The sequence below is a fragment of the Carettochelys insculpta genome, chromosome 15 (genome assembly GCF_033958435.1).
Source record: "Carettochelys insculpta isolate YL-2023 chromosome 15, ASM3395843v1, whole genome shotgun sequence".
NCBI classification, from domain to species: Eukaryota; Metazoa; Chordata; order Testudines; family Carettochelyidae; genus Carettochelys; species Carettochelys insculpta.
The window spans coordinates 26,265,427-26,280,069 of NC_134151.1; the positions used below are offsets into that span (position 1 = coordinate 26,265,427).

At 41.4% G+C, this 14,643-nt stretch overlaps 1 protein-coding gene across 1 annotated transcript in view; it reads left to right on the plus strand.

Annotated features, from left to right (window-relative positions):
* DDX46 (DEAD-box helicase 46) overlaps positions 1 to 3,184 on the plus strand; it is a 33,913-nt gene extending 30,729 nt beyond the window's left edge. Inside the window, exons 22-23 of the mRNA XM_075009376.1 lie at positions 361 to 434; positions 1,237 to 3,184. Of these exons, the coding sequence (XP_074865477.1) occupies positions 361 to 434; positions 1,237 to 1,284 (122 nt within the window). The 3' untranslated portion in view covers positions 1,285 to 3,184. The remainder of the gene's footprint in view (positions 1 to 360; positions 435 to 1,236) is intronic.
* Positions 3,185 to 14,643: the final 11,459 nt, after the last annotated feature.

Genomic DNA, 14,643 nt, shown 5'->3' on the forward strand with positions numbered 1-14,643 from the left:
TTGTCTAACAGCACCATGGAGGGATCATATCTAATCAAATCTACTGCCTGCAACTTGTGTCTCAATTCATCTTATGGCTACTCTGGCATGCTCTGTTGCTGACGTGTATGTCTGCAAAGTAGCTGATATTCTAGGTGTTTGTGGGTAGTGTAAAATATGAGATGAAATTTTAAATATATCCTTCATATATTAAAAAAACCTAAACCAGATGTGGTAAGCCACAATAGCAAACAATTCAACAGCAAACTTTTAAAATGTGTTTGGCATTCTATATGGGGTTACTAAAAGTAACTCGCAGTTTTACTTCTTAGGCTGTGTGTGGAAGGATTAATATTTTATTTCTTCCTGTTTTGTCTCCAGGTGCCAATGAACTGGCTGTGCAGAAAGCAAAGGCAGAAATCACTAGGCTTATAAAAGAAGAACTTATCAGACTGGTAAGTGGAACATACCTTATTTCAGAAGAATGTGCTTGGCTTTTTAAAGCTGAACAATAACACGATTCAAAAATTTTATATGAGCACTAGAGCATAAATATTACTATCTGGCACTGTAAGCTGCAGATCTAAAAGATGCTGTACAGAGGAATAGCGAAGAAAATAAGTTTCTCCGTTGTGTGGATCAGTCTGTGCTCATAGGTGTTCTATGCAGACACAAGACATCAACAGAATTTTGCCAAATAGGAGCTAGCCTTTATTGCATCTTAACAAACCAGTTAGTTTCCTGGCATTAATTCTGTCAGGCAGAGTGGAACTTGTAACAGATTGGTCTTCAACTTTTTTTGTTTTTTAGTACTGTTTGTACTGTGTTGAGGTTTGTTTTTCTTTCTATCTGTTGCTCTGTGTAGCACACCCTGAAGCAGTAGTCTTCTGCATGCAGTGTTAGCCTCCTTGTTTTTAACCTGGAGCTTGCCTTGGGAGATTGAATTTTGAATCTTCCAGAACCATAAACCATGCCTTTCTGTTGAACAACCTCCAAAAATACTTTGTCAGGTTCAGGCAGAACTGCTGGTAGTGGATGCTTCTCAACCAACAACTCAAGGGTTCAGTTGCTTTTCTTGTGCCTTTACTAATCTAGCTTTGCTGTGTTTTTTTAAATCTCTCAGCTCTATATAAAAGTTCTTTCCAACTGCCAAAGGAAAGGTTAATGATGAGCAATCTAAAACTGTATGACTTAGCTGTTCGCTTCTCTGTTTTCAACTACAGCTGTGGTTGACTAATTTTTCCTCTTTATTTACAGCAAAATTCATACCAGCCAACCAACAAAGGAAGATACAAAGTTCTGTAAATATTTGGAGTAACCTGTCTGCCAGTGGCTGGAGCCTGACACTTTGTGGTTTCTGTTGTCTTTGGTGTTCAGACTGCTTATTGTAAATTAAGATATTTTTATTTTTTTCTTTGCTGACATTTTTAGCACAGAATTGATATTTGCTGAGACATCTAATTTTCTTCACTAAGGTTAGCAGTCTTAAAACAACAATTTTTTCAGGGCACGATTTAATTGAAAAGTATAGTTTATATAGTTTTCACTGTAAAACTACTGAATAAAACCGATTTTAATTGTCCTGACCTTCTACTATAATGAAAACTAAATGATTTCGGCTTTGCATTGGAATTTAAGGTGTACATACAGCCTCGCATTTTAGGGGTAGTCCACACTTGTTCAGTGTATTGTGGAGTAGTAAACCACCGCTGAGGTAAGGGCATAATTTTCTTCCCTAAGCTGTAGCATTTGTGGTATGTTCCATATTCATTCCCTCTGCAAAACCTGGGCCATAAACCTCAGTGAGAGCTCTGTGCTGATGAGCGTTCGGAATTTTGTCCTAGCAAAATTAGGGTTTAGTTTTATGAATGTTTCCCCTTCCTAACACCCAGTTATTTTTCACTCCTATTTGTTCTTATTATTTGGGGGAATAGAATAGTTAAGTTTTTGGGTTTCTTTTAAAAGAGACATTTTGTAGTATAAAAATGGCTTTCAGATTTTCTCTGTCAGCATTTTAGGATTTGATTTTGTTCCCATTCTTCAACTGTTACTAAATAAAATAAAAAAAAAACAAACCCTCAGCCTAAAAGAAAAACTGCTTTTGTAATGAAATGCAAAGTTTGACACAATTTATAGTGCTATGTATACATTTAATGTGATTCTTCAAGGACTACTGTCCTTATACCACCAGAGAATGACTTTAGACAAAAAATTAGATTTATAGGTCAGCTCCACAAACATTGACAATTACTGCAGTGGTGGAATGTGACAGCTTCCTGGGAGTCGATGCTTTTTAACCCAGTTCTCCTTCCACCCCAGAAGCCACTAACATTTCACATTGTTACTACTGTATTTTTTTTGACCTCATGTCTTATGTGTAACTATTCTAGCAGCTGAAAAAGCTTTTAAGAAAATGAAAACTACAAAGCTTTTGTACAAAGCTTTCCTGACCTTACGCCATGGGAAAAATCTAATTTTAAAATAGTGGTGCGTATGTACTACTTCAGCTCTAGTGAAGAACGAATCAAATGCTTGCATCATGCCTATACATTCTTTTTCTAAAAATCAAGTATTTTAAAGTCCACTCTAGTTTTGAGATTTTAATAAATTTGTCAGCTATTCTGAGATCGATTTTAGCTTATATTTGACGTAGAAAGGAAAACACCGGCCATACCCATTAAGTATTTTACATTTATTCTGCAAGGAACAATCTCAGTGCAGTACCTAAGAAGTTTAAAAAAAAAAAAAAAAGAATGGAGTCAGAAGTAGCAGATATAAAAAAATCTGCTTAAAGTTCAAACAAAATCTGATATTTTAAAAATCAGATTCAGATGTTTCAGGCTTCCTTTAGTTAGGATTATTTATTATGTAAGGTGCTTCACACAGTTTGTGTGACTTGTCTAAGTTTTTGACAGTGCTGTAAATTGCCATGTCCCCCAGAGGTGTGGTGGGTTTTGATATGTTTGGTGTAGAGCACTTTCAGGTTCCAGCATTCTGGCTTTTTAAAAATGTCTTTACTTTGAAATTTTCATCTTGATATCCACTGAGCAAAGCTCCGATAGAGATACTTGATGTGATTTCCAGCTCAATGATGTTGGATTTTCAGTGAGATTGGACAGTGTAAAATCTTGCAAGGTTTTTTAAATGCAATGTCAATATTCATATTTTTTTTAATTCCTCTAAAAATAAAAATAATTTCAATGTGTTTTTCTGAAATGTTCTTTTTCTGATTGTGTTTTCTGTCCTCCTTGCTGTGCCTCTGCACTTGTTTCTACTGCAGCTCTGTACTCAATCATAGCAGTTGCTCTTTTGAAAACAAGTTCACTATCACTGCATTAGAGTCTTTGTCAAGAATGCAACGAAAAGTGTCAGGAGAGACACTGGACAGCGAAACTGCTGCAATAGAAACATCACTGAAGATGCACTTAGGATGGGGACAGCCAACAATATTTGAAAGAAAAATAAATGAGGCAAACTATTAACAGAAATAAATGAGCAAAAAGGAGAAATTGAAATGAAGTGGGGAAAAGCAACAACACAAAGAATAAGAGAATAGGGGAGGAAGCAAAGTAAAAATTTTGCTTTTAATCTTTCTTCCTAAGTGTTTTTGTGCTCATGGAAGTGCAGCAAGGTTGCTAACAACCATAAAATGTCTGCTACTTCCTTGCGGATGCATCCCCGCTCATGCTGGAGAAGAACTGGAACCGTAGATTTAAAATAAAGAAAGCGGTATAATGGATATTAGAGTAATACACCCTCATTGCTCTGTCATCTAATACACTTTCTGAAGAGATGTTTCAGAGGTGTAGCCGTGTTAGTCTACTTCAGCAAAAACAATGAAGAGTCTTTTGGCACTTTAACGAATATATTTGGGCATAAGCTTTTGTGGGCTGAAACCCACTTTGACAGATGCACGAAACAGCAACTTGAGTTTGGCAGGTGTATATATGCAAATAGTGTGTGTGTGTGTGTATATATGTACTTGCCAAACTAAAGTTTCCATTTCATGCATCTGACAAAGTGGGTTCAGCCCGCAAAAGCTTATGCCCAGATATATTTATTAGTTTTTTAAAGTGCCACAAGGCTCCTGTTCAGAAAAAATGAATGTGTTCCCAATTACCTTTATTTTCCTAACAGTTTTTGTGTCACAGTAATCAAAATATCCTCCAACAATTGTATTTTGGGCAGATTTTTTTTCTTTAAAAAGAAAAAAAAATGTGGCTCATACTAACTTTTTTTAAACATTTCACTGTAATCATATTTTGTTAGCAGTTAATAGCCAGCTATGTCTTCCTCTTCTTGAGACTAATGGTACATCCAGGGTGCCTTTATAAACTACTAAGTATTCCACAGGGTTTAGTGCAGAAGTACCCCTGATGATGATGACTGACTACTTGTGACTTTAAGGGCATGACTTAATTTTATAATGTAGACAAGTTAAGAGGATGTGTTTAAAGTGATGTTTCATGTCCACAGTATGCTCCTGGTGGCAGTGTGTGTCCTCACTGGGAGTGCTTTCATTGACTGTGTGGGGTGCTCAGATAGTTCCACACCAGGGCTGACAGCGAACAGGTGATATAGTAATGAAGTATAACAGCAACTGTGTTGTCCTAACCACATCTATCTGTTACACTTCTTGTGAAGGTGGTGTTATCAATTCAGTATAGTGGGCAACTTGTATTGGTGGGAGCTACATTTAGCATGGATGCTTATGGAGTTAGATCAGTGTAAGCTGCCTTATATCGATATAACTATGTAAAGGAGACCAGGCCTAAGTGCCTGTGCAATGGAGTGTGGGGTGAATAAGCACATCGCTTATGTTTGGATATATCATGTGTCTTGGGTTACTGGGCCCACAAGACTAAAGCAGGTACTGTATATCCACTTTCTCCCTGTACTTTCTCCCTAGCAGCTGAGAAGCACATTGGCAGAGCCTTGGCTCCATTGGCTAGCCAGCAGGATGTGACTTACAAATGGGAGTCGCAATTTCTTGCTAGTTTTGGTGGGAATCAAATTAATGCTCTCCAGTCCTGAGTAGGGAGTAATCATGCCTCAGTTGGATATCAGAATTACAATACCACAAGGGACTGTTCAAGGCAGTTAAGTTTATGCACCTCTCCTTACTGAAAGCAGTGACCTTGAAGCCTCATTTGGGACCTAGACTCCATTGTATTAGGTGCTGGGCAAACACTGAGCTAAGGACAGTTTCAAGTCACAGTCTAGCCCAAATCCTTCTTTGTCAGAAACACCGACGGGGCCCATGAGAATTCACGTTGCTTTTAGTGTGGTGGCTGTGTGTCAGCTTAGCTCATCTACAGGTAAGAAATTTTGCCTAGCAATAAGTGTATGGGCAGCACTCATGCCTTGTGATTGTAGCCCTTCCCCGGCTGCATAGAGGTAGTACTGTCCTGGCTCCTTCAGCCATGGACAGTGAGGAGGGACAAAAGTTGGAGCTCAGGTAACAAGAGACTTGAAGAAGCACCTTCTCAAGCAGGGCAAGGGGTCTGTTTTGGCACTGAGTCCCTTGTGTGATCACCAGTTGCCTTTGGATTTGATGATGATGCTCCAGAAAAAGGGGCTCCTTTGGAACAGCAAGGAGGAAGTCCCATAAAATGAGTCTGAACCATTCCCAGGCTTGGGGAAACTCTTCCTCTTTAGGAGGATTGCAACCACTGTATTACCTCTGGCATGCAGGAAGGAACAGGCCCTTCAAACCACTGCCTGGTACTGTACTGACAGCAGTGAGGGGCCCATACCGTTGACTCCAGTTCCAGCCATCCATTATCAGTTGAGTTCAGTACTGACAATGCTGGCACTTGTGCAGACTGTGTCCATGGTGACAGCAGATGGGGCAGTTTCATCAGCTTTGTTGTACCTCTGGCCTGTATGTGGTGAAATATGTATTCAAAATGTAATGGATGTGCAATGTGGTCCATCTAGGGCAGAGGTCAGCAATCTGCAGCTCTTTAAGGAGTCATTTGCGACTCTGGACGCTGATTCCACTGTGGCTCCGGACACAGGAATGACCCTCCTGCAGCAGGAACAGTGGCTCCTATCTCCAGCCAGGCTAGTGCCTGAATCTCTCTCCTCTTCTCACGTCTGGCCAAGTAAGGGGTCAGCAGGGCAGCAAGTGACGGGGCTGGTCAGCGCTTGATTAATCCTCCTGCTCCTCTCACATCTGGGCAGGGCAGCAGGGGGAAGGTGGGAGCTGACCCTATTGCTGTGACTGTGTGTTTTGGCACAGCTCTTCCTGCGGGGTCCAGATCCCATCTAGGCTTGAGCAGAGCATGGTGGGTGTGCTGTGGTGAGCAGGGTATTGCTCCAGACAGGTATGGAGTGGTTTGTGTGTCTCTAACCCCTGCTTCCCACATTTTAAAATGTGGATTTTCAAATGTTTTTGGTTTACATCTGAAAAAAGGGTTTTTCATGGACCACCACCTACCTTTGCATTTGGGAAAAGATAACATCTCTTTGGCAGAGTCATCAACTGCTTACATGGACAAATAATACAAGGAGTACGTTTAATGTATTTAATTGTCTTTGAATGTGATTTAGTAACTGGAAATAGAGGAGAGATGGGTAAATGCTGTCATGGAATGCAATAAAGAAGTCAGAGACTAGGACGAAATTAGTAACGTATTTCAAAGAGATGTTTTGTAATAAAATAGAAATGTTAGATCAGGAGCTGTTATTTCTATACAAATGCAAAGAGCACTTGTTGTTAATAAGATTACTATATTGCGTGGTCCTAAATTGACCCCCTTTGGCTTCTCAATTATTTTCTGCCACTAAATGGGACTGATCGTGGAGCTTACTAGGACTCTGAAAAGGATTAAATATTTACATGGATTGCATTATAAATCATTGTGAGCGCGCTGGTCTTAAAATAGGGTTAAAAGTATGGTTTGACATAATTTATTAAGGACTGTCTCATATTCACATGCATTGTGGCTCTTGAATGATTGAGTTTGTAACCAAATTTGAAAAAATTGCTCTTCTTGCTATTTTGGTTGTAGAAGCCTGAGTGAGGGGTATAATTAGACCATTAACTGTTCAGTGGAACAATAACTGTTTGGTGTCACGAATGTTTGAGATTTTTAATTGTAGAGCTTTGATACATTTTTAATATGTATATCACTGATAACTGAACAAATGGTTGTGAGGGTTAGTTTAGTATATTAGCAGCTTTCGGAACAATTTCTCACATGAATTGCCTAATTAGCTTTAAAAACTATATTTTAAAGTGAAGTGCTTTATTTGGCTAAAAGTTTGCAATTGCCATAGCCAAAGAAGAAAAAATGTAATGCTAATGGTTGGGTCCAGGAGCTTGCTAATATCAAAAAATGGCATACCTCTTGTCATGAATGAATGCCTGTAAAGTGTTAAACCCAGAGAGCTTGGTTTCTCTGATGGCAAGCAGCCAGGTGAGCTGGTGAGAAGAGGAGAATTTTTTGAATTAAAGCAGTTGACCTGCTGAGGAGTCTTTCTTTTGTGTGGCTGGAGGAGAGAGACACTGACATGTTTAATCCTGAGCAGGCTTAAGGAATTCAGTAAATATCTATGTCACAAGGAGATCTGGGCATACAGATATGTAAGCAGAAAGGAAATGTTTAGTCAGACGTGATCAGTTTTTATTTTGTGTTTGGTGCAGGACTTCTCAGGCTGGCTGATGTACTCCTTTGTACACTGTAACTTTTAAACTGAATTCCAGGGAAGTAATTCTTTGTGCTTTAACCTACCTTTTTGTTGTTGTTGTTTTTGTTGCTCTGTAACAGCCAGCAAGCATGTATCCTTTATTATGTAAATATTTTGTTAATAAATCACCTTTTTTTTAAAAAGGCAATGATTTGATTCCTGTGTCCTAGAGAAGGGTTTGCATATATGCATGCCTAAGACTGAAAGGTCAGCTATCAGATTGCAGCTTAACTTCTTTCTCTTTTCAAGCTCTTTCCTAAGGGAAGGTAAAGAGCTTGGAGTTACTCCACCGGGAGACACCCCAAGTGTGTCTTCCTGGGTTTCAAAGAGGGGTTTTCTCACTTGGGTGGTGGCAGCTATCCCCAAGGGCAGGGAATCTGTGAACTTGGGAAGTTTTTTAAGCAGAAGCCTATGAAGGTAAGGGATTTTTAAGGTCTCTTGTGGGCCTCTACGTTCTGCACTTGGAGTGTCAGAGGGGGGAATAGCCTTTACACCATCTCTGGAAAAATGCAGTTCATGGCCATGGTCCTGCAAACGTGTGCTTAACTTTAAGCATATGAGCAGTGCGAATTACATAATTAGGGCTACTCATGCTTCATGTTAAGAACACATGAACTTGCAGAATGGGGAAACTACATATCTGGTTGTTTGTGCAGACAAGCTATTCATGACTCGGTGCTGTGCGCCTGTAGACTCAAAGGTTTTCCTAAACCAGCACGGCTCTTTTAAATAAGACAGCAAAACTGAGGTTTGTGGAATGTGAATAGGGTGTGATGCCAGTTCACCTCCTGATCTCCCACTTGTACCAAAGCTGGATTATGCTCTTTCTTAAAGCACTGTCCTGTTCCTTGGCTTTAGCTGATGTGAACGTGAGTAGTGTGCATGTGGCTGGTCTCTTCCAGTCACATGATTGAAGAGGAATGCACTTCCCTTTTGATTATTTTTCTTGACCCAGATCTCTTCCAAATATGGTATCAGCTTAAATGAGTTTGTGATCTTAAGCTCAGGCTTTTGCAGAAGACAGTCTGGCTTCCAGAAAGGGGGGTGTGTGGCATTTATGCCTAGAGCTCTTTCCAAAAATACAAAGATGAAAGACATTTGGCCAAAATGTGCACTCTGTAAAAATAAATGTTTGCAAAATATCAGACAAATGGATTTGGTTTTATTATTTTCTTTTCAGCTCCAGTAGAAAAAAAAAATCCTTTTAAACAAAGGGTACTGCACCAACTACAACCCAAACATTGCTTCACTGTGATTTCTCACCTGAAATAGGCGTAATTGCTGGATGAGTCATATCTGAGTTGAATCAGGATAAAAAGGTAGGAAGGAAGGTGGGTTGAGTCTTGGCTCCTGTGGTGAAGGAACAGCAGTATGAAGGGAAAGGTCCAGTTCCTCGAGGAGGGGCTGTGCTCTGCATACAGCTGAGCAGAAGGCTGTTTCTTAAATAAAAATCTGCCTTAAGGAGGACTGTGAATGAAAGCAACTGTGGAATTCCCTGGGGAAGGAATGCTGGTGAAGTGGGGGAAATGGGGACAGGGCTTAGCACAGGTGGTCCAGGCACGAGGGAGTACTTGGGAAGTAGCTGCTTCTGTTTATAGCCAATGTAAATTGGGAAGGACGGAGAGAACAAATTAGATTTTTAAAATGTTTAGTTCTGATATCTACGGGATTATGAGTAATATAATGGAAAGGGAATATAATTTTAATTTATCAGTGTTCCTTAAATCAGTCTCCACATTCTAGATAGAAGGTCCTCACCACTCTCTGATCCTGTTTCTATTATGCACTTGCACTCTTGTTCAGAACCCTGAGTCAGGAAGTTGATTTATTGTTTTTTATCTTACATGGAACATTAGTCCCTGTTGCATGTAGGTGTTAGCATCTGCCTGATACAATGAACTGTTTTATTATTTTACTATTAAGCAGATACGAACACTCAGCTGGAGTGTTCCAAAAATGAGATCCCTGGCAAGTGTAACTGCAGCACAGCTATCCCCACCCTACTTTTCATAATTCATGCAGCATCCCTTCCTCTTCCCACCTGCCATGTTGGGGTCCCAGCTACTTGTATAAAGAGAGCATGTGGCAAAGCTATTTTGGGATGTATGATGGAGGGGGAAAAAAAGGAAAGCATTTCCCCCAAACCCACACACTGAAATCCCCTGCCATATCCCTCAGTGAGACTACAAGCTGCATGGGTGAGGGGGCATACTGACTAGGAGTGGCAGGCTTGTATAATTTTTGGTGATACCCAGAATGATTCCAAGTCCCTCCTGCCCGATCTACCTTGTAAATTGATACATATTTTAAAATAATGTAGTCATGAACTGGAAACAGCCCTTCTTCCCCTCCCGACAGTACACAGCACCAGGGCTCCCTCCACTCAGGTCACTCACTTCCCCACCTGGGCTGTGGAGAGGCATCAGCAGCTGTTTTTTCCCTTTCCTGTGAGGTGAAGGAGCAGCAGTTCAGTGTAGTAGTGAGTGGCATTGCTAGCTGCTTTGTGCATGCCAGGTGGGTCAGTTTCCACATGCGGCTGCAGGAGGGAGTGCAGAGGCATTGCAAGGGGTTAGGGGCACAGGAAGGAGGGGGAGTGCAGAGGTTGTGGCACAGGAGGCAGATGCAGGCATTAGTGGCCAAGGGAACTGCAGAGACTGGGGGAGTGGAGTGTGGGGAGCCTATGGGGGACCAGAGGCAAGGGGTCACCAAGACCAAGCAGGTCATGGATATCAAAATGTAAACTTGCCCAGGTGCTATTTTCCCTAAGGCCAGCCCTGTGCAAGACACTCACCGAAGAAACCCCCACAGGCAACTGCTCAAGTGCCAGGTCTAACCTGTCTTGCGCTACAGGAAACCCCCTCCTTGTCACTCCTGGGGGTGCACTGGGAGAGAGATGCTGCCAATCATATCACATTCTCCTCCCCTCCTCCCTTCTGCTGCCCCTTTAGATAAGCCAGGAATCACCCTACTGTGAGCCTGCTGCCTCACATGCTGGTCATTTGCAGGCCTTTGCAACTCTGCGTGAAACAGTTTTCAGACTAGACCTGGGTCTCTGAAATCACTGGAGCAGAGCACCAAGCTGTGACTATTCATGGCGCTGGGGCACCAGCAGTCCATATAACTCGCTGCCTATGGTACTGACCTCCATGCTGCATGTAGAAAGAGAACTCCATTTGTTCAGTTGGTGATGGAAAAGGTAGCATTTCACCTTCCCGTTCTAGACAAATAGAAACTTCTATTAGTTTGCATCATGCCTGGTGCTTTGGAGAATGAAAGAGAAGGTTCCTGCCTCAAGTAGTTTATGCTATAAGTGAGGGCTTCATTGCATCCCTTGGGCGTGTTTTCAAAAAATCAGCACGCGCGCGCTCTCTCTCTCTCTCTCTCTGTCTCTCTCTCTCTCACTCACACACACACACACACACACACACACACACACACACACACACACACACACACACACACACACACACACACACACTCACTCACTCACTCACTTTGGTTTTGTTTGTTTTTTCTTTTTTTACAGCACAAGGTGAAAACTAGAAACCAAGACACTATGCTACCAGATTAAAATGTGAGCAATATAGGCACCAGGGTTTGCCTTAGTGATCACCTGGAATTACTTTGCCCATAGAACAATACATATCAGTCACACACACAGTATAGCCATGAATCCTTTTCCAGCTTGAAGGTCAACTGTTCAGATCTTGTTCTATTGGTATCACAATAAACTACAAGTGGGCCTAGAGTACCTTAAAGACTAACACATTTATTTATTAGGTAATGAGCTTTCAGGGGTAAGACCCACTTTTTCAGGTTTTCAAATTGGAGTAGGTAAGAATCCAGGCTTTATATAGCAGGCACGGAGAAGGAGGAAGGAAGGAGGGAATTAAAAAGGGGTCATGGAGGTGTCACCTGTCATTAATAGGACCATTCCCCACAGTCAATGCAGTTGCCTTCCTGCACTGTGCTCCCTTTGCCCTTAAGGCCTGTACCTACCTCCCGTGCTACAGCCTCTGCACTCCCCCCTCACCTCACAATGGTAGTTTTGACAGTAGGTTGGCTTAGGTTTCCCTATTTATAGAACAGTTCAGTGCTTGGAAATGGTATTGCAATTCACTTGCATGCATTATTTTGCTGATGCTTGATTCTGCAGAGGTCAGACAGCAGAGGGGTAGGGATAAAGCTATAAAGCATGCCAGGACTTCATCAGATTTCAAAGAATAAGGGTATTGGTGGTTGGAAACTAAGGCAAAATAATGCACAGGAAGGGTAGCAAGGAAGCACTTGGAGCCCAGTTCTGTTTGGTTTGATATGCTGCCTCTCAGGTAAGAATTAAACCCAGTATGGCAGAAAGTCACAAACAGTTAAACTAAATCATTATGCAGGGATAAAAGTGGATTTTTAATTAAAAGCAAAAAACACTTCATGCCTCTCTTCCATGCTGCTTTCTAATCCTGAAGGTTAAGATTCCAGAAACCTTGGGCAACAAAGTCAAGGAAGCAACTATTCCTCTGTATGAAAACCATATTCTCCGTGAATTTAGAAGGCAATGTGGATCATGGTATGCAACCTTCATTCCAAAGGACCACAACATATTTTAGGAATGATATATACCTCTTGGGTGGGCCACAGCAGCCAGAGCATTGTATAACACTGGAGGAGGGAAACATTGGACAAGTGTCAGAGGGGTAGCCGTGTTAGTCTGGATCTGTAGAGCAACGAAGGGTCCTGTGGCACCTTATAGACTAACAGAAAAGTTTAGAGCATGAGCTTTCGTGAGTTAACTCACTTCTTCAGATGCTGGTCATCAGATGTCCAGCATCTGAAGAAGTGAGTTAACTCACGAAAGCTCATGCTCTAAACTTTTCTGTTAGTCTATAAGGTGCCACAGGACCCTTTATTGGACAAGTGGTGTTGGAAAAATGCTTACATGATGTCCCACAGGACTTTAATGTCTAATCAGTGCTAATAAACACTCCCTGCCCCCCCCACCTTTTTTAAGGTCTTATTTGAATCGCACAGCACTCAACTTAAGGTACATGTGATTCAATCCTTTTAAAATTTATTATAATTTAAATCCAGGACCTTCAACTCAAAGCAGTCCATGCATTGGACAAAGCTGCAGTTCGGTAGAATAGCCTCTGACCTTATTGCTGCTGCAGTGATTAGAAAATCCAGGCAAAAAGCAGAGCTCTACAGAGTAGTAGACCTTATCTTGATAGCTAAAGGCCTAATGCTGTGAAACAGTGCCATTGAGTGCTTTCATTTCCCCTAGATTTTAGGCCATAAATTAGCCCATCCCGCATTGGAAATCTCCTTCAAAATTTCAAACAGAACTTGCGGTTCACACTTTAACAGGGCTGAAATGAGTGTGCCTAGTACATAATCAGCCTACCTGAAGGGAATAGACATAGATGGAACTGCACTTTCAGGCTTCACAGGATTTAATCATTACAAAAAATATATAGGAGATTAAAGTTTAATAGTTAATTTGCCAGTGGTGCTGCAAATCTATGCTGGATCATAATGCATGCACCTAGCCATTTCTGGGTTGTACATGTCAGAGCAATGGCAGCCTTCCTAGTTGCAAATCTGCAAGAAAAGGGTGAAACAATCTTTCAATAAATTATTTGAAATAGAGGCTTAGAGGTTTAGTTTTGCTTTCATGGATTGCAAGGGAAGCACTATTATGCCTTTGGAAGAGAACACACTAAAACTACTCAGCACTGCTTCTAAAGGCAGCAATGGAAACTTTGCTGGTAAATAAAAGGCAGCTTTTTTCTATTGTGTTTAACCCTTCATACCCGTTTGCCCAAAGAAAATACTTTTATAGAGGACTTAATTCAAAAGTAAAATAAATCAGTAATTTAACTTGTCTTTAAGAGAAAGGCAATTAGTGGTAGAGAACAGTGTTAGCAATTTGCACATCAGAGTAGTGAAGTTGGGAAAGGAAGGACAGTTTTGTAGAAGCCTTAAACTTGGATGACACTGGTTCAATTCCCTAGTCTACCACAGGTTTCCTGTGACTTTGGGCAATTTACTTAGTCATTCTTTACCTCTCTTCCTCAAGTCCTAATTTACAGAATAGCAAACTGACACACAGTAGTTCAGTGTGGTGCCCTAGGCCACAAAGGAAGTCGTCAGAGTTGGCAACACCTTTTTTAAATTAAAATCCTTTTTATTATTTGAATGTTCAGGCAAAAATAATATCACAAGTACATTCAAATTTGATAGCTCTTTTCCAGCTTCCACTTTAAATTATAATAGCATCTTGTCTGCACTGCAAAATTGGGTGAACTTAAGCCAGTGCAGACATTCCAGTATTTACTGTGGTGGATCATGTCCACGCTAAGCCCCCTGCTGTTGGTGTCACACATGCTCACTAGGAGTGCTTTCATTGATTTAGTGTGTGGGGTGTTGTAGAGCATGGCCAGCTGGAGCCCCTGTTCCTGAGGCAACAGCTGAATCTGTCAGCCCTGTGTGGGCCTAGCAGCTGGAGTCCTCCTGCCTGGGGCTGACAGTTGCAGCTCCAAACTCTGTGTGGGGTTTACAGCTCTGGCTGTCAGCCCTGGGACATGGAGTGCACAACCAACACATGTAAGTAATGCACTGTGTTGTGTAGATGCTATGCCACCTAGTTACATCAACCTACTTGCTATGATTCTTGCAGAGATTGAGTTATTAGGTCACTGCAATGGGCAAGTTACATTAGAGGGAGCAACACTGTAGTATAGACACAGAATTAAGTTGACTCAAGCTGCCTTAAATTAATTTCACTCTATAGCAGGGGTCAGCAAACCCCCCACTCCCCCAGCATGCATGCCAAGAGTGGCATGTTAGCCAATTTTCATTGGCATGTAAGGCAGGAGATCAGCCCCATCCTCTTCCTCCATGCAGCCAGGAGCTTGATCAAAGCTATGCTTCCTGTGGATTAACAAAAGACCAGCTAATGTTACCAACCACCAC